Source organism: Cyclopterus lumpus, chromosome 20 (assembly GCF_009769545.1).
Source record: "Cyclopterus lumpus isolate fCycLum1 chromosome 20, fCycLum1.pri, whole genome shotgun sequence".
Taxonomy (NCBI): Eukaryota; Metazoa; Chordata; class Actinopteri; order Perciformes; family Cyclopteridae; genus Cyclopterus; species Cyclopterus lumpus.
The window spans coordinates 327,501-355,000 of record NC_046985.1 but is presented as its reverse complement, the minus strand read 5'-3'; the positions used below and the strand labels follow the sequence as shown (position 1 = coordinate 355,000).

At 44.3% G+C, this 27,500-nt stretch overlaps 1 protein-coding gene across 6 annotated transcripts in view; it reads left to right on the top strand.

Annotated features, from left to right (window-relative positions):
• LOC117749412 (receptor-type tyrosine-protein phosphatase mu-like) overlaps positions 1 to 27,500 on the top strand; it is a 205,962-nt gene that overhangs the window by 61,800 nt on the left and 116,662 nt on the right. For all 6 annotated transcript variants that reach the window (XM_034559937.1, XM_034559936.1, XM_034559934.1 and 3 more), the window contains exons 9-10: positions 823 to 1,003; positions 25,160 to 25,313. In XM_034559937.1, coding sequence (XP_034415828.1) covers positions 823 to 1,003; positions 25,160 to 25,313 — 335 coding nt within the window. The remainder of the gene's footprint in view (positions 1 to 822; positions 1,004 to 25,159; positions 25,314 to 27,500) is intronic.

The window sequence follows — 27,500 nt, the reverse complement described above, 5'->3', positions numbered from 1 at the left end:
AGGGAGTTCTTGTTGTAGTTGATGAGTTTCTAGGGATCTGTGAGGCAGTTCTTGTTGTAGTTGATGAGGTTCTAGGGATCTGTGAGGGAGTTCTTGTTGTAGTTGATGAGGTTCTAGGGATCCGTGAGGGAGTTCTTGTGGTCGTTGATGAGGTTCTAGGGATCTGTGTGGGAGTTCTTGTGGTTGTTGATGAGGTTATATGGATCTGTGAGGGAGTTCTTGTTGTAGTTGATGAGGTTCTAGGGATCTGTGAGGGAGTTCTTGTGGTCCTTAATGAGGTTCTAGGGATCTGTGAGGGAGTTCTTGTGGTCGTTGATGAGGTTATATGGATCTGTGAGGGGGTTCTTGTTGTAGTTGATGAGGTTCTAGGGATCTGTGTGGGAGTTCTTGTGGTTGTTGATGAGGTTATATGGATCTGTGAGGGAGTTCTTGTTGTAGTTGATGAGGTTCTAGGGATCTGTGAGGGAGTTCTTGTGGTCGTTAATGAGGTTCTAGGGATCTGTGAGGGAGTTCTTGTGGTCGTTGATGAGGTTATATGGATCTGTGAGGGAGTTCTTCTGGTCGTTGATGAGGTTATATGGATCTGTGAGGGAGTTCTTGTGGTCCTTAATGAGGTTCTAGGGATCTGTGAGGGAGTTCTTGTGGTCGTTGATGAGGTTATATGGATCTGTGAGGGAGTTCTTGTGGTCCTTAATGAGGTTCTAGGGATCTGTGAGGGAGTTCTTGTGGTCGTTGATGAGGTTATATGGATCTGTGAGGGGGTTCTTGTGGTCCTTGATGAGGTTCGAAGGATCTGTGATGGGGTTGTCGTGTGTTTCCCAGGTGGAGTACCGTACGATGTCGGGCATGTTGATCGACACCACGCCCGTGGATAAGTCCACCCACAAGATCGGACACCTGGACCCCGATACCGAGTACGAGATCAGCGTGTTGCTCACCAGGCCCCTGGATGGAGGAACGGGAAACCCCGGCCCACCGCTCCGAGCCAGGACCAAGTGTGCAGGTGATTCAGTTCCCACGATGGATGACTTTTCTGTGGTTACTGCTAGCAGCTATTGGCTCACACTGAGCTCATTACGCTAATGGTGGAGTCGTTAGCATAGCATGCTGTGCTAAACTGCATTAGTGCTACGCTCATCAGACGGCTAACGGTTCTGACTGCTTTAGTTTTCACTTCTCTCATCAGCTGTTTGTTTTTATAGGAGTTTTAAATTATTTATTATTGATGATTCAGATGTCTGATGTATGTTATTTAGTGTAATTTTCTTGACTTCTTTGATATTCTATTTCATATAGTATACCAGACGTTGTGGGGTTAGGGTTGATGTTTTCATCAAGTTTGCAACAATATCCAGATAATCTACACAAATAAACACTTTATAAAATAATAATGTCAAAAACATGAATCCATGTTGAGAATTAAAAATATACTTAACCCAATTACTGTTTTCTGAAACGGTTATATTTCATATATTATGTTTGAACTTTCTGCTTTAACATTGTTCATTTTTTAAATTTTTACTATAAATCAAATGAACAGAGAATTATCATCTTGAAATCTGCCCTTTACGTCCACCCCTAATGACGTCAATATTCAAATATGAAGCATCACCATCACACACTGAGCTCATTTAAAAGCAAAAAATTCGAAACAAAGTCATTCAAATCTGAAGAAAAGGTCATATATAATGATTATGATGCGTAAGAATATAGATCTTGTGCTCTGCTGCAGACCTCAGGTCTGTTATTTAAGGAAATAACTGCGTCAGGTCTCAACATGTCTGCTCTCAGACCTGCTGGAACACGACTGACTTCAGCACCTTCAGAGATCACATACCACACATAGCCCCCGTCAGAGACCTCATACCACACATAGCCCCCCGTCAGAGACCTCATACCACACATAGCCCCCGTCAGAGACCTCATACCACACATAGCCCCCGTCAGAGACCTCATACCACACATAGCCCCCCGTCAGAGACCTCACCACACATAGCCCCCCGTCAGAGACCTCATACCACACATAGCCCCCCGTCAGAGACCTCATACCACACATAGCCCCCGTCAGAGACCTCATACCAAACATAGTCCCCCGTCAGAGACCTCATACCAAACATAGTCCCCCGTCAGAGACCTCACCACACATAGCCCCCCGTCAGAGACCTCATACCAAACATAGCCCCCCGTCAGAGACCTCATACCAAACATAGTCCCCTGTCAGAGACCTCACCACACATAGCCCCCCGTCAGAGACCTCATACCACACATAGCCCCCGTCAGAGACCTCATACCACACATAGCCCCCCGTCAGAGACCTCATACCACACAAAGCCCCCCGTCAGAGACCTCATACCACACATAGCCCCCCGTCAGAGACCTCATACCACACATAGCCCCCCGTCAGAGACCTCACCACACATAGCCCCCCGTCAGAGACCTCATACCACACATAGCCCCCCGTCAGAGACCTCATACCACACATAGCCCCCCGTCAGAGACCTCATACCACACATAGCCCCCGTCAGAGACCTCATACCACACATAGCCCCCCGTCAGAGACCTCATACCACACATAGCCCCCCGTCAGAGACCTCATACCACACATAGCCCCCCGTCAGAGACCTCATACCACACATAGCCCCCCGTCAGAGACCTCATACCACACATAGCCCCCCGTCAGAGACCTCACCACACATAGCCCCCCGTCAGAGACCTCACCACACATAGCCCCCCGTCAGAGACCTCATACCACACATAGCCCCCCGTCAGAGACCTCATACCACACATAGCCCCCCGTCAGAGACCTCATACCACACATAGCCCCCGTCAGAGACCTCATACCACACATAGTCCCCCGTCAGAGACCTCATACCACACATAGCCCCCGTCAGAGACCTCATACCACACATAGCCCCCCGTCAGAGACCTCATACCACACATAGCCCCCGTCAGAGACCTCATACCACACATAGCCCCCCGTCAGAGACCTCATACCACACATAGCCCCCCGTCAGAGACCTCACCACACATAGCCCCCCGTCAGAGACCTCATACCACACATAGCCCCCCGTCAGAGACCTCATACCACACATAGCCCCCCGTCAGAGACCTCATACCACACATAGCCCCCGTCAGAGACCTCATACCACACATAGCCCCCGTCAGAGACCTCATACCACACATAGCCCCCGTCAGAGACCTCATACCAAACATAGTCCCCCGTCAGAGACCTCATACCACACATAGCCCCCCGTCAGAGACCTCATACCACACATAGCCCCCCGTCAGAGACCTCATACCACACATAGCCCCCCGTCAGAGACCTCATACCACACATAGCCCCCGTCAGAGACCTCATACCAAACATAGTCCCCCGTCAGAGACCTCATACCAAACATAGTCCCCCGTCAGAGACCTCACCACACATAGCCCCCCGTCAGAGACCTCATACCAAACATAGCCCCCCGTCAGAGACCTCACCACACATAGCCCCCCGTCAGAGACCTCACCACACATAGCCCCCCGTCAGAGACCTCATACCACACATAGCCCCCCGTCAGAGACCTCATACCACACATAGCCCCCCGTCAGAGACCTCATACCACACATAGCCCCCCGTCAGAGACCTCATACCACACATAGCCCCCGTCAGAGACCTCATACCACACATAGCCCCCCCGTCAGAGACCTCATACCACACATAGCCCCCCGTCAGAGACCTCATACCACACATAGCCCCCCGTCAGAGACCTCATACCACACATAGCCCCCGTCAGAGACCTCATACCACACATAGCCCCCCGTCAGAGACCTCATACCACACATAGCCCCCCGTCAGAGACCTCATACCACACATAGCCCCCCGTCAGAGACCTCATACCACACATAGCCCCCGTCAGAGACCTCATACCACACATAGTCCCCCGTCAGAGACCTCATACCACACATAGCCCCCCGTCAGAGACCTCATACCACACATAGCCCCCGTCAGAGACCTCATACCACACATAGCCCCCCGTCAGAGACCTCATACCACACATAGCCCCCGTCAGAGACCTCATACCACACATAGCCCCCCGTCAGAGACCTCATACCACCCATAGCCCCCGTCAGAGACCTCATACCACACATAGCCCCCCGTCAGAGACCTCATACCACACATAGCCCCCCGTCAGAGACCTCATACCACACATAGCCCCCCGTCAGAGACCTCATACCACACATAGCCCCCGTCAGAGACCTCATACCACACATAGGCCCCCGTCAGAGACCTCATACCACACATAGCCCCCCGTCAGAGACCTCACCACACATAGCCCCCCGTCAGAGACCTCATACCACACATAGCCCCCGTCAGAGACCTCATACCAAACATAGTCCCCCGTCAGAGACCTCATACCAAACATAGTCCCCCGTCAGAGACCTCACCACACATAGCCCCCCGTCAGAGACCTCATACCAAACATAGTCCCCCGTCAGAGACCTCATACCAAACATAGTCCCCCCGTCAGAGACCTCACCACACATAGCCCCCCGTCAGAGACCTCATACCACACATAGCCCCCGTCAGAGACCTCATACCAAACATAGTCCCCCGTCAGAGACCTCATACCACACATAGCCCCCCGTCAGAGACCTCATACCACACAAAGCCCCCCGTCAGAGACCTCATACCACACATAGCCCCCCGTCAGAGACCTCATACCACACATAGCCCCCCGTCAGAGACCTCACCACACATAGCCCCCCGTCAGAGACCTCATACCACACATAGCCCCCCGTCAGAGACCTCATACCACACATAGCCCCCCGTCAGAGACCTCATACCACACATAGCCCCCGTCAGAGACCTCATACCACACATAGCCCCCCGTCAGAGACCTCATACCACACATAGCCCCCCGTCAGAGACCTCATACCACACATAGCCCCCCGTCAGAGACCTCATACCACACATAGCCCCCCGTCAGAGACCTCATACCACACATAGCCCCCGTCAGAGACCTCATACCAAACATAGTCCCCCGTCAGAGACCTCATACCAAACATAGTCCCCCGTCAGAGACCTCACCACACATAGCCCCCCGTCAGAGACCTCATACCAAACATAGCCCCCCGTCAGAGACCTCATACCAAACATAGTCCCCTGTCAGAGACCTCACCACACATAGCCCCCCGTCAGAGACCTCATACCACACATAGCCCCCGTCAGAGACCTCATACCACACATAGCCCCCCGTCAGAGACCTCATACCACACAAAGCCCCCCGTCAGAGACCTCATACCACACATAGCCCCCCGTCAGAGACCTCATACCACACCTAGCCCCCCGTCAGAGACCTCACCACACATAGCCCCCCGTCATAGACCTCATACCACACATAGCCCCCCCGTCAGAGACCTCATACCACACATAGCCCCCCGTCAGAGACCTCATACCACAGATAGCCCCCCCTCAGAGACCTCATACCACACATAGCCCCCGTCAGAGACCTCATACCAAACATAGTCCCCCGTCAGAGACCTCATACCACACATAGTCCCCCGTCAGAGACCTCATACCACACATAGCCCCCCGTCAGAGACCTCATACCACACATAGCCCCCGTCAGAGACCTCATACCAAACATAGTCCCCCGTCAGAGACCTCATACCAAACATAGCCCCCCGTCAGAGACCTCATACCACACATAGTCCCCCGTCAGAGACCTCATACCAAACATAGTCCCCCGTCAGAGACCTCATACCAAACATAGCCCCCCGTCAGAGACCTCATACCACACAATAGCCCCCGTCAGAGACCTCATACCAAACATAGCCCCCCGTCAGAGACCTCATAACACACAAAGCCCCCCGTCAGAGACCTCATACCACACATAGCCCCCCGTCAGAGACCTCATAACACACATAGCCCCCCGTCAGAGACCTCATACCACACATAGCCCCCCGTCAGAGACCTCATACCACACATAGCCCCCCGTCAGAGACCTCATACCACACATAGCCCCCCGTCAGAGACCTCATACCACACATAGCCCCCCGTCAGAGACCTCATAACACACATAGCCCCCGTCAAGGAATTATGAGGTTAATATACAATTAATAAGAGAAAGATCACTTTGGGAAACACTGCCACTCGCCAAAAAAAACATCACTTCCCTATTTTGTTAATAAATATTGGAATTATGTTTAATCGATGACGTTCTACGTAATCAAGAAAGGAGGCACGGGGGGTTCTTGTCATCCTGGATTAGGATCTAGATATCTGTGGAGATGTTATCGTGGTCCTTTTATGATGTCCTTTATGAGGTTTCCAGAGATTTCCAGAGATCTTGATGCGGTTCTAGGGGTCCTTTATGAGATTTTGGTGGTACTTGATGGGAATCTGCCGGTCCTTGATGTGGTTCTCATGGTCCTTGTTGAGAACCTGTCAGTCCTTAATGAGATTCTAGTGGTATTTGTTGAGAATCCGTCATTACTTGACGTGGTTCTAGTGGTATTTGTTGATATATATAAGCCAGAGCCTTCAGTTATCAAGCTCCTCTTTTATGGAACCAGCTTCCACTTTCAGTCCTGGAGGCAGACACAGTCACCTCATTAAGAATAGACTTAAGACTTTCCTCTTTAATAGTGCTTATAGTTAGGGCTGAATCAGGTTTGCCCTGGTCCAGCCCCTTGATATGCTGCTATAGGCTTATAGGCTGCTGGGGGATGTTTTAGGATACACTGAGCACCTATCTCCTCTTCTCTCTCTCCTTATGGGTGAATTTACATCTCTCCATTGCACCTTATTAACTCTGCTTCCTCCCCGGAGTCGTTGTGACTTCACGTCTCATAGGGTCCATTGGACCTGGAGGTGTCTGATGCCTGGTGAGCCGGCCTCCCATTGGCCCTGCTTATGCCCCGCCCCCCCTCCTCTCTACCTCCTTCTGTTTCATGGATTGGAGTTCCATTCATACATTGTCATATTCATGTAATGTGTTTATGTAACTCTGTAATGCTGTTCATTCTGTACACATGACATCTATTCATCTGTCCATCCGGGGTGAGGTTTGATGTGGTTCTAATGTTACTTGTTGAGAACCTGTCAGTCCTTAATGAGATTCTAGTGGTATTTGTTGAGAATCTGTCAGTCCTTGATGTGGTTCTAGTGTTACTTGTTGAGAATCCGTCGGTCCTTGATGTGGTTCCAATGGTATTTGTTGAGAATCCGTCAGTCCTTGATGTGGTTCTAATGGTACTTGTTAAGAATCCGTCGGTCCTTGATGTGGTTCTAGTGGTACTTGTTGAGAATCTGTCAGTCCTTGATGTGGTTCTAATGGTACTTGTTGAGAATCCGTCGGTCCTTGATGTGGTTCTAATGGTACTTGTTGAGAATCCGTCGGTCCTTGATGTGGTTCTTCTGGTTCTTATATTGTCATTTGGTGTCATGACTTCCTTGATCAGACTCTTGAGTTCCTTCACATTGTTGTCTGGTTCTATATCAGAAAACCACGTCAGTGTGATTGTTCCTTTGTTGTAACCTCCGCCCCTCTGGGACTGTCAGCAGATTAAAACCAACGCTCCTCTGGGATCAACAGCAGGAAACATGAAGAAAGGAAGTCATGATTGTGTGTGATTGACAGCGAGCAGAGCCCAGTGTGTCACACGCACACACACACACACACACACACACAAACACGCAGTGCGATGATGTTCGCTCTGATGACTTGTCTGTGTCTTCAACTCACTTTTATTTATTCATTTTACTTCCAATAAATTATAAACCACCGTGTGTGTGTGTGTGTGTGTGTGTGTGTGTGTGTGTGTGTGTGTGTGTGTGTGTGTGTGTGTGTGTGTGTGTGTGTGTGTGTGTGTGTGTGTGTGTGTGTGTGTGTGTGTGTTCAATAATGAATCAGTGTTTCCATCAAACAAGCTTCAGGACTTAGAGCTCACTGAGGCGACTCAGCGTGGTGGCAGATAAACAGGAAGTCACTGTGAGCTGTTTCATCCTTTAATATTCTGCTTTTATTCATGATGTCATTTGTCAAAGTCTCATATCTTACTAATAAAAGTAATAATAATTACAAAATAATAATAGTAAAATAAATAATAACTAATTAATTATAGTAAAAGTAGTAATAATAATATTAATATTGAAAAGACTATGAGCCAAATCAATTTAGCAAGACCATTGACCAGATTGTGGAGATTGATAACTCTCAAAACAGAGTATGAGCTCTCGATTGTTAGTTATTGATTTGTTATTGAAGATTATTATAGAAAGCGTGGTAACATAAGGAATTAAAACAGCATGACTTTTATTTTAGATGCTCTTCTCAATAAATATGTATGAAGTGAGTTTCTCTCACTGAGGTCACCACTGGTCATAAAAGATAAAAACATGTTTCTGTGCGTGTGTGTGTGTGTGTGTGTGTGTGTGTGTTAACATCCATTAAAGTGTGTGTGGTGTTTGTCGAGGCTTTTAGAAAATATATCAATATTTCACTCTTTTCTCTCTTTTCACCTCAGATCTTCACGCTCTGCTCGTCCTCCCAACATTTCACTTATTTATTTTACGCCATACTGAGAATCTATGAGCTAACGCTAACGCCATACTGAGAACCTATGAGCTAACGCTAACGCCATACTGAGAACCTATGTGCTAACGCTAACGCCATACTGAGAACCTATGTGCTAACGCTAACGCCTTACTGAGAACCTATGCGCTAACGCTAACGCCATACTGAGAACCTATGTGCTAACGCTAACGCCATACTGAGAACCTATGTGCTAACGCTAACGCCTTACTGAGAACCTATGCGCTAACGCTAATGCCATACTGAGAATCTATGAGCTAATGCTAACGCCATACTGAGAACCTATGCGCTAACGCTAACGCCTTACTGAGAACCTATGAGCTAACGCTAACGCCATACTGAGAACCTATGCGCTAACGCTAACGCCATACTGAGAACCTATGCGCTAACGCCTTACTGAGAACCTATGCGCTAACGCTAATGCCATACTGAGAATCTATGAGCTAACGCTAACGCCATACTGAGAACCTATGAGCTAACGCTAACGCCATACTGAGAACCTATGCGCTAACGCTAACGCCTTACTGAGAATCTATGAGCTAACGCTAAAGCCTTACTGAGAACCTATGAGCTAACGCTAACGCCATACTGAGAACCTATGCGCTAACGCTAACGCCTTACTGAGAATCTATGAGCTAACGCTAACGCCTTACTGAGAATCTATGAGCTAACGCTAACGCCATACTGAGAACCTATGAGCTAACACTAACGCCATACTGAGAACCTATGCGCTAACGCTAACGCCTTACTGAGAATCTATGAGCTAACGCCTTACTGAGAACCTATGAGCTAACGCTAATGCCATACTGAGAACCTATGCGCTAACGCTAACGCCTTACTGAGAATCTATGAGCTAACGCTAACGCCATACTGAGAACCTATGCGCTTACGCTAACGCCATACTGAGAACCTATGCGCTAACGCTAACACCTTACTGAGAACCTATGAGCTAACGCCATAGTGAGAACCTATGAGCTAACGCTAACGCCATACTGAGAACCTATGCGCTAACGCTAACGCCTTACTGAGAATCTATGAGCTAACGCCTTACTGAGAACCTATGAGCTAACGCTAATGCCATACTGAGAACCTATGCGCTAACGCTAACGCCTTACTGAGAATCTATGAGCTAACGCTAACGCCATACTGAGAACCTATGCGCTAACGCTAACGCCATACTGAGAACCTATGCGCTAACGCTAACACCTTACTGAGAACCTATGAGCTAACGCTAACATCATACTGATAACCTATGAGCTAACGTTAACGACATACTGAGAACCTATGAGCTAAAGCTAACGCCTTACTGAGAACCTATGAGCTAACGCTAATGCCATATTGAGAACCTATGAGCTAACACTAACGCCATTCTGAGAATCTATGAGCTAACGCTAACGCCATACTGAGAACCTATGAGCTAACGTCATACTGAGAACCTATGAGCTAACGCCAAACTGAGAACCTATGAGCTAACGTCATACTGAGAACCTATGAGCTAACGCCATACTGAGAACCTATGAGCTAACACTAACTCCATAATGAGAACCTATGAGCTAACGTCATACTGAGAACCTATGAGCTAACCTTACACTGAGAAGTTTCTTCTCCAGTGATAGTCCTCCCCATCCTCCTTCATCCTTCTCATCATCCTCATCAATCCCATCTTCCTTCATTCTCCTCATCATCCTCATCATCCTCATAGTCCCCATCTTCCTTATCCTCCCCATCTTCATTATCCTCCTCATCCTCCCCATTCTCCTCATCCTCCCATTCTCCTTCCTCATCATCCTCGTAGTCCCCATCTTCCTTATCCTCCCCATCTTCCTCATCATCCCCATCCTCCTCCATCCTCCTCATCCTTCTCATCCTCCTCATCTTCACACCAAACAAGAAGGATTTGATGTGATAGCGTTCACTCTCCCCTTTTGGGGATTATGAGTAATAGGATCCACCTCAATCCCCTCCCCTTGAACCCCGACCCCCATTGTTACTTACTGACTGTGTGTGTGTGTGTATATGTGTATATAAGTGTGTGTGTGTGTGTGTGTATATATATATATGTGTGTGTGTGTGTGTCTGCGTGTGTGTGTATATATATATATATGTGTGCGTGTGTGTGTGCGTGTGTCTGTGTGTATACGCACATGCTCACATACCATGTGTCTGTGTGTATGCGTGTGTTTGCGCCTGTGTGTTCCCCACATACCGACCACATCGACGTCTCTCTTTCATTGTACAATCGAGGTGACTCTATTGTGTCCCACTAAAAGCCTGCAGTGTGTGTGTGTGTGTGTGTGTGTGTGTGTGTGTGTGTGTGTGTGTGTGTGTTGCTCAATAACAGGAAGAGAGAAGTTTCTATACAGCCTGAAACGAACACACACACACACAGAGATGAAACACGACAAAAAACAGGAAAGGTATTGTTTATTGGCTGCAAAAAAACCACCTGAAACACACACACACACACACACACACACACACACACACAGTAGGTTTTGTCAGGAGAAATTGCTCTTTCCTGCTCTCATCTATCGTTCTCTCTCTGAGTGGATTGCTGTCTGTCATCTTGAAATACAGCACTTAGATTGGCCACTACAAAGACTGTGTGTGTCTGTGTGTGTGTGTGTGTGTGTGTGTGTGTGTGTGTGTGTGTGTGCTTCCTTCAATCCCCTCTGTCTTTGTGTCTCTGTTCAGTTAAACCTCTTTCCTTCACTTAGTTCGTACATCAGAACTTCATTCTGCAGAATGAAACTTTAGAAAAACAAGACTATCAATAACAAGACTATTAATAACATGACTGTATCGATAACAAGACTATCAATAACAAGACTATCGATAATAAGACTATCAATAACAAGACTATTAATAACATGACTGTATCGATAACAAGACTATCAATAACAAGACTATCGATAATAAGACTATCAATAACAAGACTATTAATAACATGACTGTATCGATAACAAGACTATCAATAACAAGACTATCGATAATAAGACTATCGATAATAAGACTATTAATAACATGACTGTATCGATAACAAGACTATCAATAACAAGACTATCGATAACAAGACTATTAATAACATGACTGTATCGATAACAAGACTATCAATAACAAGACTATCGATAACAAGACTATCGATAATAAGACTATCAATAACAAGACTATTAATAACATGACTGTATCAATAACAAGACTATCAATAACAAGACTATCGATAATAAGACTATCAATAACAAGACTATTAATAACATGACTGTATCGATAACAAGACTATCAATAACAAGACTATCAATAACAAGACTATCGATAATAAGACTATCAATAACAAGACTATTAATAACATGACTGTATCGATAACAAGACTATCAATAACAAGACTATTAATAACAAGACTATCGATAATAAGACTATCAATAACAAGACTATTAATAACATGACTATCAATAACAAGACTATCGATAATAAGACTATCAATAACAAGACTATTAATAACATGACTATCAATAACAAGACTATCGATAATAAGACTTTCAATAACAAGACTATTAATAACATGACTGTATCGATAACAAGACTATCAATAACAAGACTATCAATAACAAGACTATCGATAATAAGACTATCAATAACAAGACTATTAATAACAATACTCTATTGATAACAAGACTATCAATAACAAGACTATCGATAATAAGACTTTCAATAACAAGACTATTAATAACATGACTGTATCAATAACAAGACTATTAATAACAAGACTCTATCGATAACAAGACTATCAATAACAAGACTCTATTGATAACAAGACTATCAATAACAAGACTCTATTGATAACAAGACTATCAATAACAAGACTCTATTGATAACAAGACTATCAATAACAAGACTCTATTAATAACAAGACTATCTATAACATGACTATCAATAACAACACTATCCATAACAAGATTATATTGATAACAAGACTATCAATAACAAGACTGTATCAATAACAAGACTCTATCAATAACAAGACTATCAATAACAAGACTGTATCAATAACAAGACTATCAATAACAAGACTGTATCAATAACAAGACTCTATCAATAACAAGACTATCAATAACAAGACTGTATCAATAACAAGACTATCAATAACAAGACTGTATCAATAACAAGACTATCAATAACAAGACTATCAATAACAAGACTGTATCAATAACAAGACTCTATCAATAACAAGACTATCAATAACAAGACTCTATCGATAACAAGACTATCAATAACAAGACTCTATCGATAACAAGACTATCAATAACAAGACTCTATCGATAACAACACTATCAATAACAAGACTATCAATAACAAGACTGTATCAATAACAAGACTATCAATAACAAGACTATCAATAACAAGACTGTATCAATAACAAGACTCTATCAATAACAAGACTATCAATAACAAGACTCTATCGATAACAAGACTATCAATAACAAGACTCTATCGATAACAAGACTATCAATAACAAGACTCTATCGATAACAACACTATCAATAACAAGACTCTATCGATAACAAGACTATCAATAACATGACTGTATCAATAACAAGACTCTATCGATAACAAGACTATCAATAACAAGACTATTAATAACATGACTGTATCAATAACAAGACTATTAATAACAAGACTCTATCGATAACAAGACTATCAATAACAAGACTCTATCGATAACAAGACTCTATCGATAACAAGACTCTATCGATAACAAGACTATCAATAACAAGACTCTATCAATAACAAGACTCTATCGATAACAAGACTATCGATAACAAGACTATCAATAACAAGACTATTAATAACAAGACTCTATCGATAACAAGACTATCAATAACAAGACTCTATCGATAACAAGACTATCAATAACAAGACTGTATCAATAACAAGACTCTATCAATAACAAGACTATCAATAACAAGACTGTATCAATAACAAGACTATCAATAACAAGACTGTATCAATAACAAGACTATCAATAACAAGACTATCAATAACAAGACTCTATCGATAACAAGACTATCAATAACAAGACTATCAATAACAAGACTCTATCGATAACAAGACTATCAATAACAAGACTTTCAATAACAAGACTCTATCGATAACAAGACTATCAATAACAAGACTATCAATAACAAGACTCTATCGATAACAAGACTATCAATAACAAGACTCTATCGATAACAAGACTATCAATAACAAGACTTTCAATAACAAGACTCTATCAATAACAAGACTTTCAATAACAAGACTATCAATAACAAGACTCTATCAATAACAAGACTCTATCGATAACAAGACTTTCAATAACAAGACTATCAATAACAAGACTCTATTGATAACAAGACTATCAATAACAAGACTCTATTAATAACAAGACTATCTATAACATGACTATCAATAACAACACTATCAATAACAAGATTCTATTGATAACAAGACTATCAATAACAAGACTCTATTAATAACATGACTATCAATAACAACACTATCAATAACAAGATTCTATTGATAACAAGACTATCAATAACATGACTGTATCAATAACACGACTCTATCAATAACAAGACTATCAATAACAAGACTCTATCGATAACAAGACTATCAATAACAAGACTCTATCGATAACAAGACTATCAATAACAAGACTTTCAATAACAAGACTGTATCAATAACAAGACTCTATCGATAACAAGACTTTCAATAACAAGACTGTATCGATAACTTTCTACCTTAAGGTAAACAGACCTTTATCATTATCAGTTTTACAAGAAATACACATTCTTGTCCAACTGAAACTTCACTGGTTTTAAGGAACCCTGCCATTGTCCTGACTCAGAGCAAAGCCCCATTTCTCTACCTGGCTAACGTGGTTAGCGGGATAATTTTGCGGATGAGATTACACAAGTTTGGCTAAATCACCATAGCAACACATCCAACAATGTGAACCTGCTCCAGGCTCATTCATTCTAGCTGGATAATCTGGCCACGCCCCCTGAAGGAAGTGGCCCCTCCCTTCCTCATTGAAGGAGCGATATTTGTTATATTAATGTTTCATAGGGAGAGAGTTCTGATGACGTGATGACGACTTCCTGTACGAGCGCCTTCCATTCTGCCCTCAAGGAATCAATTATTACAGACCTTCTGGAGCCTACATTGAACACCACATTGACTGTCTCACAGACTGTATGCAGAGCCTTGTGGTACATTGTGGTACATTGTTGTATAGTGTGGCACATTGTTGTACATTGTTGTATAGTGTAGTACATTGTGGTACATTTTTATACATTGTGGTACATTGTTGTATAGTGTGGTACATTGTTGTATAGTGTGGTACATTGTTCTACAGTGTGGTACATTGTTGTATAGTTTGGTACATTGTTGTATAGTGTGGTACATTGTTGTATAGTGTGGTACATTGTTGTACATTGTGGTACATTGTTGTATAGTGTGGTACATTGTTGTATAGTGTGGTACATTGTTGTACATTGTGGTACATTGTTGTACATTGTTTTACATTGTTCTACAGTGTCGCGATGCAGAACATCGTGGTTTTGGTGGAACTCATGGATGTGTTCATTACGTTCTCTGGCCATGTCCGAGTAAATGCAATAAAAGTTCCATATGGTCATCTCCACATACATGAATATACACATATATATTGTTCTGAAAAGAGTTGAGATAGTTATGTTAGATCCCATTGGATGATGCATGTCATTACACCGACTGCCAGCAGGCACATTTAAAGAATGAGGCTCTTAAAATGAGCAGATACATTTTCCCAACACTGATGCTGCGTTGAGAGCAGATTCATGAAAGTCAATGTAGATGAATGGATGTGATTTATGAATAAAGAGGATGTTCATCCACATATCTAGACGTATAGTCGGTGAAAGTCACCGAGCTGTGTGAGCCTACGGGTGTTATGTGTATATATATATATATATATATATATATATATATATATATATATATATATATATATATATATGATATTAATGTTATGAACCCACACACGAGGGCATTAGATGTTCTGATGTTTGTGGGATTTCCACAACAAGTATAAAGCAGAAATAGTGGTTATTTCTTCCATTGTGGATGGCGGAAGTTATAAATGTTTCCATGGAGATAAGCCACGCCCCCTCTCAAGCAGAGTGAAGTGAATGAATTGATTCGATTTTGCCATGATTATGGTCTGGAATTCCTCATATACGTTAATGATCATCTCAGCGGAGAACAAAGAGGCTCTTTGAGTTTATTTGCCTTTGTGCTGTTAGTAAATCATGTTTCTGTGATCGACGCTTCAACCTTTTGAAGTCGATTCGGCACGCGCAACTAACCTGATTACTGAAGTCTGGTTCAACTATCCTGATTACTGAAGTCTGGTTCAACTATCCTGATTACTGAAGTCTGGTTCAACTATCCTGATTACTGAAGTCTGGTTCAACTATCCTGATTACTGAAGTCTGGTTCAACTATCCTGATTACTGAAGTCTGGTTCAACTATCCTGATTACTGAAGTCTGGTTCAACTATCCTGATTACTGAAGTCTGGTTCAACTATCCTGATTACTGAAGTCTGGTTCAACTATCCTGATTACTGAAGTCTGGATCAACTATCCTGATTACTGAAGTCTGGATCAACTATCCTGATTACTGAAGTCTGGATCAACTATCCTGATTACTGACGTCTGGATCAACTATCCTGATTACTGACGTCTGGATCAACTATCCTGATTACTGACGTCTGGATCAACTATCCTGATTACTGACGTCTGGATCAACTATCCTGATTACTGAAGTCTGGATCAACTATCCTGATTACTGAAGTCTGGATCAACTATCCTGATTACTGACGTCTGGATCAACTATCCTGATTACTGAAGTCTGGATCAACTATCCTGAGTACTGAAGTCTGGTTCAACTATCCTGAGTACTGAAGTCTGGTTCAACTATCCTGAGTACTGAAGTCTGGTTCAACTGTCCTGTGAACTGATGTCTGGCTCAAATTAACGAGATGGTTTGAGGGCGGATCAGCCTTTGAGAGACCGGGAAAGCCTGATGTCAATCATCTTGTTAATTTAAGCTGGCTAATAGGACATTTGATCAACTTTGTTGAGCCACGTACGAGAAATAGGGCCCTGGACTGATTGTTGGGCCATTCCAACAACTACCTGAGGGAGGGGTCGACACAGCTGTAGCTAATTATCGCCAACTGGTGTAAAACCAGGTGGGACCTCCATTAACTTCATCTTCCCCCTTGTTTTCCTCTTTTATCCCCCTGTCTCCCAATCAAGTTCTTACCTTGGTAACCTCTGACCCCCCAACCACCTGCCCCCTGGACCCCATCCCTTCTCACCTTCTCCAGTCCATTGCTCCGGACCTTCTTCCCTTTCTCACCCATCTTATTAACACCTCTCTCTCAACCGGCTGTTTCCCCAACTCTCTGAAGGAGGCGGAGTCAACCCTCTCCTGAAGAAACCCACTCTGACCCATCTGAAGTCAACAACTACAGACCTGAAGTCAACAACTACAGACCTGAAGTCAATAACTACAGACCTGAAGTCAACAACTACAGACCTGAAGTCAACAACTACAGACCTGAAGTCAACAACTATAGACCTGAAGTCAACAACCACAGACCTGAAGTCAACAACCACAGACCTGAAGTCAACAACTACAGACCTGAAGTCAACAACTACAGACCTGAAGTCAACAACTACAGACCTGAAGTCAATAACTACAGACCTGAAGTCAACAACTACAGACCTGAAGTCAACAACTACAGACCTGAAGTCAACAACTATAGACCTGAAGTCAACAACCAAAGACCTGAAGTCAACAACTACAGACCTGAAGTCAACAACTATAGACCTGAAGTCAACAACCACAGACCTGAAGTCAACAACTACAGACCTGAAGTCAACAACTACAGACCTGAAGTCAACAACTATAGACCTGAAGTCAACAACTACAGACCTGAAGTCAACAAGTACAGACCTGAAGTCAATAACTACAGACCTGAAGTCAACAACTATAGACCTGAAGTCAACAACCACAGACCTGAAGTCAACAACTACAGACCTGAAGTCAATAACTACAGACCTGAATTCAACAACCAAAGACCTGAAGTCAACAACTACAGACCTGAAGTCAACAACTACAGACCTGAAGTCAACAACTACAGACCTGAAGTCAATAACTATAGACCTGAAGTCAACAACCAAAGACCTGAAGTCAACAACTACAGACCTGAAGTCAACAACTATAGACCTGAAGTCAACAACTACAGACCTGAAGTCAACAACTACAGACCTGAAGTCAACAACTACAGACCTGAAGTCAACAACTACAGACCTGAAGTCAACAACTACAGACCTGAAGTCAACAACTACAGACCTGAAGTCAACAACTATAGACCTGAAGTCAACAACTACAGACCTGAAGTCAATAACTACAGACCTGAAGTCAACAACTACAGACCTGAAGTCAACAACTACAGACCTGAAGTCAACAACTACAGACCTGAAGTCAACAACTACAGACCTGAAGTCAATAACTACAGACCTGAAGTCAACAACTACAGACCTGAAGTCAATAACTACAGACCTGATGTCAACAACTACAGACCTGAAGTCAACAACTACAGACCTGAAGTCAACAACTACAGACCTGAAGTCAATAACTACAGACCTGATGTCAACAACTACAGACCTGAAGTCAACAACTACAGACCTGTCGCTCTCCTCCCCTTCCTTTCCAAAACTCTAGAGCGAGCTATCTTTAACCAAGTCTCCTCCTTTCTTCACAGTAACAACCTTCTAGACCCCCACCAGTCTGGATTCAAGGCCACTCAACAGAAACTGCCCTCCTTGCTGTCTCTGAGCAGCTTCACACTGCTAGAGCAGCCTCTCTCCTCTGTCCTTATCCTTCACACTAGAGCATCCTCTCTCCTCTGTCCTTATCCTTCACACTAGAGCATCCTCTCTCCTCTGTCCTTATCCTTCACACTGCTAGAGCATCCTCTCTCCTCTGTCCTTATCCTTCACACTAGAGCATCCTCTCTCCTCTGTCCTTATCCTTCACACTGCTAGAGCATCCTCTCTCCTCTGTCCTTATCCTTCACACTAGAGCATCCTCTCTCTCCTCTGTCCTTATCCTTCACACTAGAGCATCCTCTCTCCTCTGTCCTTATCCTTCACACTATAGCCTCCTCTCTCCTCTGTCCTTATCCTTCACACTAGAGCATCCTCTCTCCTCTGTCCTTATCCTTCACACTATAGCCTCCTCTCTCCTCTGTCCTTATCCTTCACACTAGAGCATCCTCTCTCCTCTGTCCTTATCCTTCACACTAGAGCATCCTCTCTCCTCTGTCCTTATCCTTCACACTATAGCCTCCTCTCTCCTCTGTCCTTATCCTTCTAGACCTTTCCGCTGACTTTGACACAGTGAACCACCAGATCCTCATGTCCTCCCTCCAGGACCTGGTATCTCAGGCTCTGCTCTCACTCTTCTCATCCTACCTCACCGACCGCTCTTACCGGGTAACCTGGAGAGGATCTGTGTCTGAGCCTTGTCCTCTGACTACTGGGGTCCCTCAGGGCTCAGTCCTTGGTCCTCTTCTCTCTGTACACCAACTCTCTCTCTCTGTCATTCTCTCGCATGGCTTCACCTACCACAGCTATGCTGACGACACCCAACTGATCCTCTCGTTTCCCCAATCTGAAACACAGGTAGCAGCACGAATCTCTGCCTGTCTGACCGACATCTCAGTGGATGTCTGGACTAGACTGAACTACTTCTCCTTCCAGGAAAAGGCTCTCCCAACCACGACCTGACTATCACCTTCAACAACTCAGTGTTGGCCCCGCCCCCGACTGACAGGAACCTCGGTGTGACACCTGTCAGTCAACTCTCCCTGACTGCCAACATTACCGCAATAACACGCTCCTGTAGGTACATGCTGTACAACATCAGGAGAATACGACCCATTCGCACTCAGAAGGCGGCACAAGTTCTGGTCCATGCTCTGGTCCAGGCTCTGGTTCAGGTTCTGGTCCAAGCTCTGGTCATCTCACGGCTAGACTACTGTAACTCCTCCTTCAGGTCTACCTGCTAATGCCATTCGACCTCTACAGCTCATCCAGAATGCAGCTGCTCGACTGGTCTTCAACCTAAGTTCACCCACACTTCAACACAACCTTCATTGGTTACCGGTGGCTGCAGCAGCCGCTTCAAAACATTGGTTCTTGCGTACCGTGCTGCGAACAGATCGGGTCCGGTCTACATCCAGGACATGGTCTAACCTCACATCCAGGACATGGTCTAACCTCACACCCAGACCATGGTCTAACCTTACATCCAGGACATGGTCTAACCTTACATCCAGGACATGGTCTAACCTCACACCCAGGACATGGTCTAACCTCACATCCAGGACATGGTCTAACCTCACACCCAGGACATGGTCTAACCTCACATCTAGGACATGGTCTAACCTCACACCCAGGACATGGTCTAACCTCACACCCAGGACATGGTCTAACCTCACACCCCAGCTCGTTCACTTCTCTCGGCTTCTTCTTCTTCAGCTTGTAGCTCCTTCACTTCGAGCTAAACACTCAACAAAGTGAAGACTGTTTGCTGTCCTGGCTCCTCATTGGTGGAACGAGCTCCCCATTGACATCAGGACAGGAAGTCTCTACAGACTAAAAACACATTTTTTTCGACTATACCTTGAATAGGGAAGGTAGCTCCTTAGTAGCACTTTAGTAGCACTTAAATGTCTCTTACTGATAGCACTTTGTAGTTTAACTTTATTGAAGAAATGTTACTTTCTTGATTCTTGTTGTTCTGAGTTTGGACTCATGGTTTAATGCACTTATTGTAAGTCGCTTTGGATAAAAGCGTCAGCTAAATGACATGTAATGTAATCTAATGTGTATAGTTCAAGCTGATTCAGGTCTATAGTTAGAGCTGATTCAGGTCTATAGTTAGAGCTGGTTCAGGTCTATAGTTAAGGCTAGTTCAGGTCTATAGTTAAGGCTGGTTCAGGTCTATAGTTAGAGCTGGTTCAGGTCTATAGTTAAGGCTGGTTCAGGTCTATAGTTAAGGCTAGTTCAGGTCTATAGTTAATGCTGGTTCAGGTCTATAGTTAGAGCTGGTTCAGGTCTATAGTTAAGGCTAGTTCAGGTCTATAGTTAAGGCTGGTTCAGGTCTATAGTTAGAGCTGGTTCAGGTCTATAGTTAAGGTTGGTTCAGGTCTATAGTTAAGGCTGGTTCAGGTCTATAGTTAAGGCTGGTTCAGGTCTATAGTTAGAGCTGGTTCAGGTCTATAGTTAGAGCTGGTTCAGGTCTATAGTTAAGGCTGGTTCAGGTCTATAGTTAGAGCTGGTTCAGGTCTATAGTTAGAGCTGGTTCAGGTCTATAGTTAAGGCTGGTTCAGGTCTATAGTTAAGGCTGGTTCAGGTCTATAGTTAGAGCTGGTTCAGGTCTATAGTTAAGGCTGGTTCAGGTCTATAGTTAGAGATGGTTCAGGTCTATAGTTAGAGCTGGTTCAGGTCTATAGTTAGAGCTGGTTCAGGTCTATAGTTAAGGCTGGTTCAGGTCTATAGTTAAGGCTAGTTCAGGTCTATAGTTAAGGCTAGTTCAGGTCTATAGTTAAGGCTGGTTCAGGTCTATAGTTAAGGCTGGTTCAGGTCTATAGTTAAGGCTAGTTCAGGTCTATAGTTAAGGCTGGTTCAGGTCTATAGTTAAGGCTGGCTCAGGTCTATAGTTAAGGCTAGTTCAAGGTATATAGTTAAGGCTAGTTCAGGTCTATAGTTAGAGCTGGTTCAGGTCTATAGTTAAGGCTGGTTCAGGTCTATAGTTAAGGCTGGTTCAGGTCTATAGTTAAGGCTAGTTCAGGTCTATAGTTAGAGCTGGTTCAGGTCTATAGTTAAGGCTGGTTCATGTCTATAGTTAAGGCTAGTTCAGGTCTATAGTTAAGGCTAGTTCAGGTCTATAGTTAAGGCTGGTTCAGGTCTATAGTTAAGGCTGGTTCAGGTCTATAGTTAAGGCTAGTTCAGGTCTATAGTTAAGGCTGGTTCAGGTCTATAGTTAAGGCTGGTTCATGTTTATAGTTAAGGCTGGTTCACGTGTATAGTTAAGGCTGGTTCAGGTCTATAGTTAAGGCTGGTTCAGGTCTATAGTTAGAGCTGGTTCAGGTCTATAGTTAAGGCTGGTTCAGGTCTATAGTTAGAGCTGGTTCAGGTCTATACTTAAGGCTAGTTCAGGTCTATAGTTAAGGCTGGTTCAGGTCTATAGTCAGAGCTGGTTCAGGTCTATAGTTAGAGCTGGTTCAGGTCTATAGTTAGGACTGGTTCAGGTCTATAGTTAAGGCTAGTTCATGTGTATAGTTAAGGCTGGTTCATGTCTATAGTTAAGGCTGGTTCAGGTCTATAGTTAAGGCTGGTTCAGGTCTATAGTTAAGGCTGGTTCAGGTCTATAGTTAGAGCTGGTTCAGGTCTATAGTTAAGGCTGGTTCAGGTATATAGTTAGAGCTGGTTCAGGTCTATAGTTAAGGCTAGTTCAGGTCTATAGTTAAGGCTGGTTCAGGTCTATAGTCAGAGCTGGTTCAGGTCTATAGTTAGAGCTGGTTCAGGTCTATAGTTAGGACTGGTTCAGGTCTATAGTTAAGGCTAGTTCATGTGTATAGTTAAGGCTGGTTCATGTCTATAGTTAAGGCTGGTTCAGGTCTATAGTTAAGGCTGGTTCAGGTCTATAGTTAGAGCTGGTTCAGGTCTATAGTTAAGGCTGGTTCAGGTCTATAGTTAAGGCTAGTTCAGGTCTATAGTTAGAGCTGGTTCAGGTCTATAGTTAGAGCTAGTTCAGGTCTATAGTTAAGGCTGGTTCAGGCCTATAGTTAGAGCTAGTTCAGGTCTATAGTTAGAGCTGGTTCAGGTCTATAGTTAAGGCTGGTTCAGGTCTATAGATCGGACTGGTTCAGGTCTATAGTTAGAGCTGGTTCAGGTCTATAGTTAGAGCTGGTTCAGGTCTATAGTTAAGGCTGGTTCAGGTCTATAGTTAAGGCTGGTTCAGGTCTATAGTTAGAGCTGGTTCAGGTCTATAGTTAAGGCTGGTTCAGGTATATAGTTAGAGCTGGTTCAGGTCTATAGTTAAGGCTGGTTCAGGTCTATAGTTAGAGCTGGTTCAGGTCTATAGTTAAGGCTAGTTCAGGTCTATAGTTAGAGCTGGTTCAGGTCTATAGTTAAGGCTGGTTCAGGTCTATAGTTAAGGCTGGTTCAGGTCTATAGTTAGAGCTGGTTCAGGTCTATAGTTAAGGCTAGTTCAGGTCTATAGTTAGAGCTGGTTCAGGTCTATTGTTAGAGCTGGTTCAGGTCTATAGTTAGAGCTGGTTCAGGTCTATAGTTAGAGCTGGTTCAGGTCTATAGTTAAGGCTAGTTCATGTCTATAGTTAGAGCTGGTTCAGGTCTATAGTTAGAGCTGGTTCAGGTCTATAGTTAAGGCTGGTTCAGGTCTATAGTTAGAGCTGGTTCAGGTCTATAGTTAAGGCTAGTTCATGTCTATAGTTAGAGCTGGTTCAGGTCTATAGTTAAGGCTGGTTCAGGTCTATAGTTAGAGCTGGTTCAGGTCTATAGTTAAGGCTGGTTCAGGTCTATAGTTAGAGCTGGTTCAGGTCTATAGTTAAGGCTAGTTCATGTCTATAGTTAGAGCTGGTTCAGGTCTATAGTTAAGGCTAGTTCATGTCTATAGTTAGAGCTGGTTCAGGTCTATAGTTAAGGCTAGTTCATGTCTATAGTTAGAGCTGGTTCAGGTCTATAGTTAGAGCTGGTTCAGGTCTATAGTTAAGGCTGGTTCAGGTCTATAGTTAGAGCTGGTTCAGGTCTATAGTTAAGGCTAGTTCATGTCTATAGTTAGAGCTGGTTCAGGTCTATAGTTAAGGCTAGTTCATGTCTATAGTTAGAGCTGGTTCAGGTCTATAGTTAAGGCTGGTTCAGGTCTATAGTTAGAGCTGGTTCAGGTCTATAGTTAAGGCTGGTTCAGGTCTATAGTTAGAGCTGGTTCAGGTCTATAGTTAAGGCTGGTTCAGGTCTATAGTTAGAGCTGGTTCAGGTCTATAGTTAAGGCTGGTTCAGGTCTATAGTTAGAGCTGGTTCAGGTCTATAGTTAAGGCTGGTTCAGGTCTATAGTTAGAGCTGGTTCAGGTCTATAGTTAAGGCTGGTTCAGGTCTATAGTTAGAGCTGGTTCAGGTCTATAGTTAAGGCTGGTTCAGGTTTAGCCATAAAAAGATTTGGTGAATCTTTAGAGAGGACAAGTAAATAAAGGAGTCTGGACAAGATACCGTGTGAAGAAACTGAACAGATAAAAAGTGAAATATTCAGAGTCTCTGAGTCTCAGACTCTCTGAGTCTCTGTGGGGGGGAACTGGTCTCCATTAGAGTCCGTAGAGATCTGATAACATTTAGCTGATCTGCTGGTGGGCCGGATTAGACCTCTGCTGCGCACACGCATGCATAAGCGTGGACCCACTCACACACACACATACGCACATGCAAAAGCTTCAGCTAAATGACATGTAATGTAATGATAACAATACTATCAATCACCTGACTGTATCGATAACAAGACTCCTGACTCTGGAAACATGTTTTGGGATTGAGTGAGTTGACTAAACTAGATGAACAGTGTGTCTTCATGGAAGACATGCTGAGGGTAATGGACCTGTACTATACTTTTTCTAGTCTTTAACACCACATGACATCATTCACCCATTCACACACTGATGGGAGGAGCTAAGGTTCCACCTGTCCATCAGCAGTAACTAACATTCACACACTGATGGGAGGAGCTAAGGTTCCACCTGTCCATCAGCAGTAACTAACATTCACACACTGATGGGAGGAGCTAAAGTTCCACCTGTCCATCAGCAGTAACTAACATTCACACACTGTAGAACAGCTACAGGAGACATTTAGGGGTTAATTGCTTTGCCCATGGACACATCAACATGGGCTAAGGGAGCTGGGGATTGAACCGCCGATCTTCTGATTGAAGGACGACCCTGCTCACCACTGAACCACAGTCGCCCCACCTGATCGCCTCAGACCGCCTGCTGATTGGCTGACAGCAACAACTAGGATGTGAGCGGAGTGTGACAGAGCTGCTGACGGGACTTTTTTAGACTAGAGTTTAAATATTTCTTTGTATTTCAGCCATGACCTCTGGAGGCGGGACATCTGCTGAAGTCTGGATTCAGCATTCATTCCCACAGTCTCACAGAAACCCCTTGACTTTGTTTTCTGGGCTACGAGTAATTCAGCTGCTCCGCCTCCAAAAGGAGATGCTGAGTCACCTGAAGCTGTTTGGTAGCTCACAAACACCAGAAACACACGAGACAACAACATGAAAACTGTCCATTTAGAGAGACGGAAATGTCTCATCACACGTAGAGATGGAGGTTCTGCCACACGGTTCCTGACGTAGTCAGAACCTGGAGGAGTTTTATAAGCCTGCGTTTGTGTTTGTGTCTTTCAGATCCGATGCACGGTCCCCGTCGTCTCGAGGTCATGGACATTCAGTCCAAACAGGTGACCCTGCGATGGGAACCGTTCGGATACAACGTGACCCGCTGCCACAGCTACAACCTGACGGTGCAGTACCGCTACAAACCTGCAGGGACCGCTAGCAGGTAAAGATGGGGGGACACAGGTGGAGACACCGGGTAAAGACAAGGAGGTAAAGACGAGGACAGACATTTATGCAAAGGTGGAGGCCACCAGGTAAAGACGAGGACAGACATTTATACAAAGGTGGAGGCCACCAGGTAAAGACGAGGACGGATATTTATACAAAGGTGGAGGCCACCAGGTAAAGACGAGGACAGATATTTATACAAAGGTGGAGGCCACCAGGTAAAGACGAGGACGGATATTTATACAAAGGTGGAGGCCACCAGGTAAAGACGAGGACAGACATTTATACAAAGGTGGAGGCCACCAAGTAAAGACGAGGACGGACATTTATGCAAAGGTGGAGGCCACCAGGTAAAGACGAGGACAGACATTTATACAAAGGTGGAGGCCACCAGGTAAAGACGAGGACAGACATTTATACAAAGGTGGAGGCCACCAGGTAAAGACGAGGACGGATATTTATACAAAGGTGGAGGCCACCAGGTAAAGACGAGGACAGACATTTATACAAAGGTGGAGGCCACCAGGTAAAGACAAGGACAGACATTTATGCAAAGGTGGAGGCCACCAGGTAGAGACGAGGACAGACATTTATACAAAGGTGGAGGCCACCAGGTAAAGACGAGGACAGACATTTATACAAAGGTGGAGGCCACCAGGTAAAGACAAGGACAGACATTTATACAAAGGTGGAGGCCACCAGGTAAAGACAAGGACAGACATTCATAGAAAAGTGGAGGCCACCAGGTAAAGACGAGGACGGACATTTATACAAAGGTGGAGGCCACCAGGTAAAGACGAGGACAGACATTTATAGAAAAGTGGAGGCCACCAGGTAAAGACGAGGACGGACATTTATAGAAAAGTGGAGGCCACCAGGTAAAGACAAGGACAGACATTTATACAAAGGTGGAGGCCACCAGGTAAAGACGAGGACAGACATTTATAGAAAAGTGGAGGCCACCAGGTAAAGACAAGGACAGACATTTATACAAAGGTGGAGGCCACCAGGTAAAGACGAGGACAGACATTTATACAAAGGTGGAGGCCACCAGGTAAAGACGAGGACGGACATTTATAGAAAAGTGGAGGCCACCAGGTAAAGACAAGGACAGACATTTATGCAAAGGTGGAGGCCACCAGGTAAAGACGAGGACAGACATTTATACAAAGGTGGAGGCCACCAAGTAAAGACGAGGACGGACATTCATAGAAAGGTGGAGGCCACCAGGTAAAGACGAGGACAGACATTTATACAAAGGTGGAGGCCACCAGGTAAAGACGAGGACAGACATTTATACAAAGGTGGAGGCCACCAGGTAAAGACAAGGACAGACATTTATGCAAAGGTGGAGGCCACCAGGTAAAGACGAGGACAGACATTTATACAAAGGTGGAGGCCACCAAGTAAAGACGAGGACGGACATTCATAGAAAGGTGGAGGCCACCAGGTAAAGACGAGGACAGACATTTATACAAAGGTGGAGGCCACCAGGTAAAGACGAGGACAGACATTTATACAAAGGTGGAGGCCACCAGGTAAAGACAAGGACAGACATTTATACAAAGGTGGAGGCCACCAGGTAAAGACGAGGACAGACATTTATACAAAGGTGGAGGCCACCAGGTAAAGACGAGGACAGACATTTATACAAAGGTGGAGGCCACCAGGTAAAGACAAGGACAGACATTTATGCAAAGGTGGAGGCCACCAGGTAAAGACGAGGACAGACATTTATACAAAGGTGGAGGCCACCAAGTAAAGACGAGGACGGACATTCATAGAAAGGTGGAGGCCACCAGGTAAAGACGAGGACAGACATTTATACAAAGGTGGAGGCCACCAAGTAAAGACGAGGACGGACATTCATAGAAAGGTGGAGGCCACCAGGTAAAGACGAGGACAGACATTTATACAAAGGTGGAGGCCACCAGGTAAAGACGAGGACAGACATTTATAGAAAAGTGGAGGCCACCAGGTAAAGACGAGGACAGACATTTATAGAAAAGTGGAGGCCACCAGGTAAAGACGAGGACGGACATTTATAGAAAAGTGGAGGCCACCAGGTAAAGACGAGGACGGACATTTATAGAAAAGTGGAGGCCACCAGGTAAAGACGAGGACAGACATTTATAGAAAAGTGGAGGCCACCAGGTAAAGACGAGGACAGACATTTATGCAA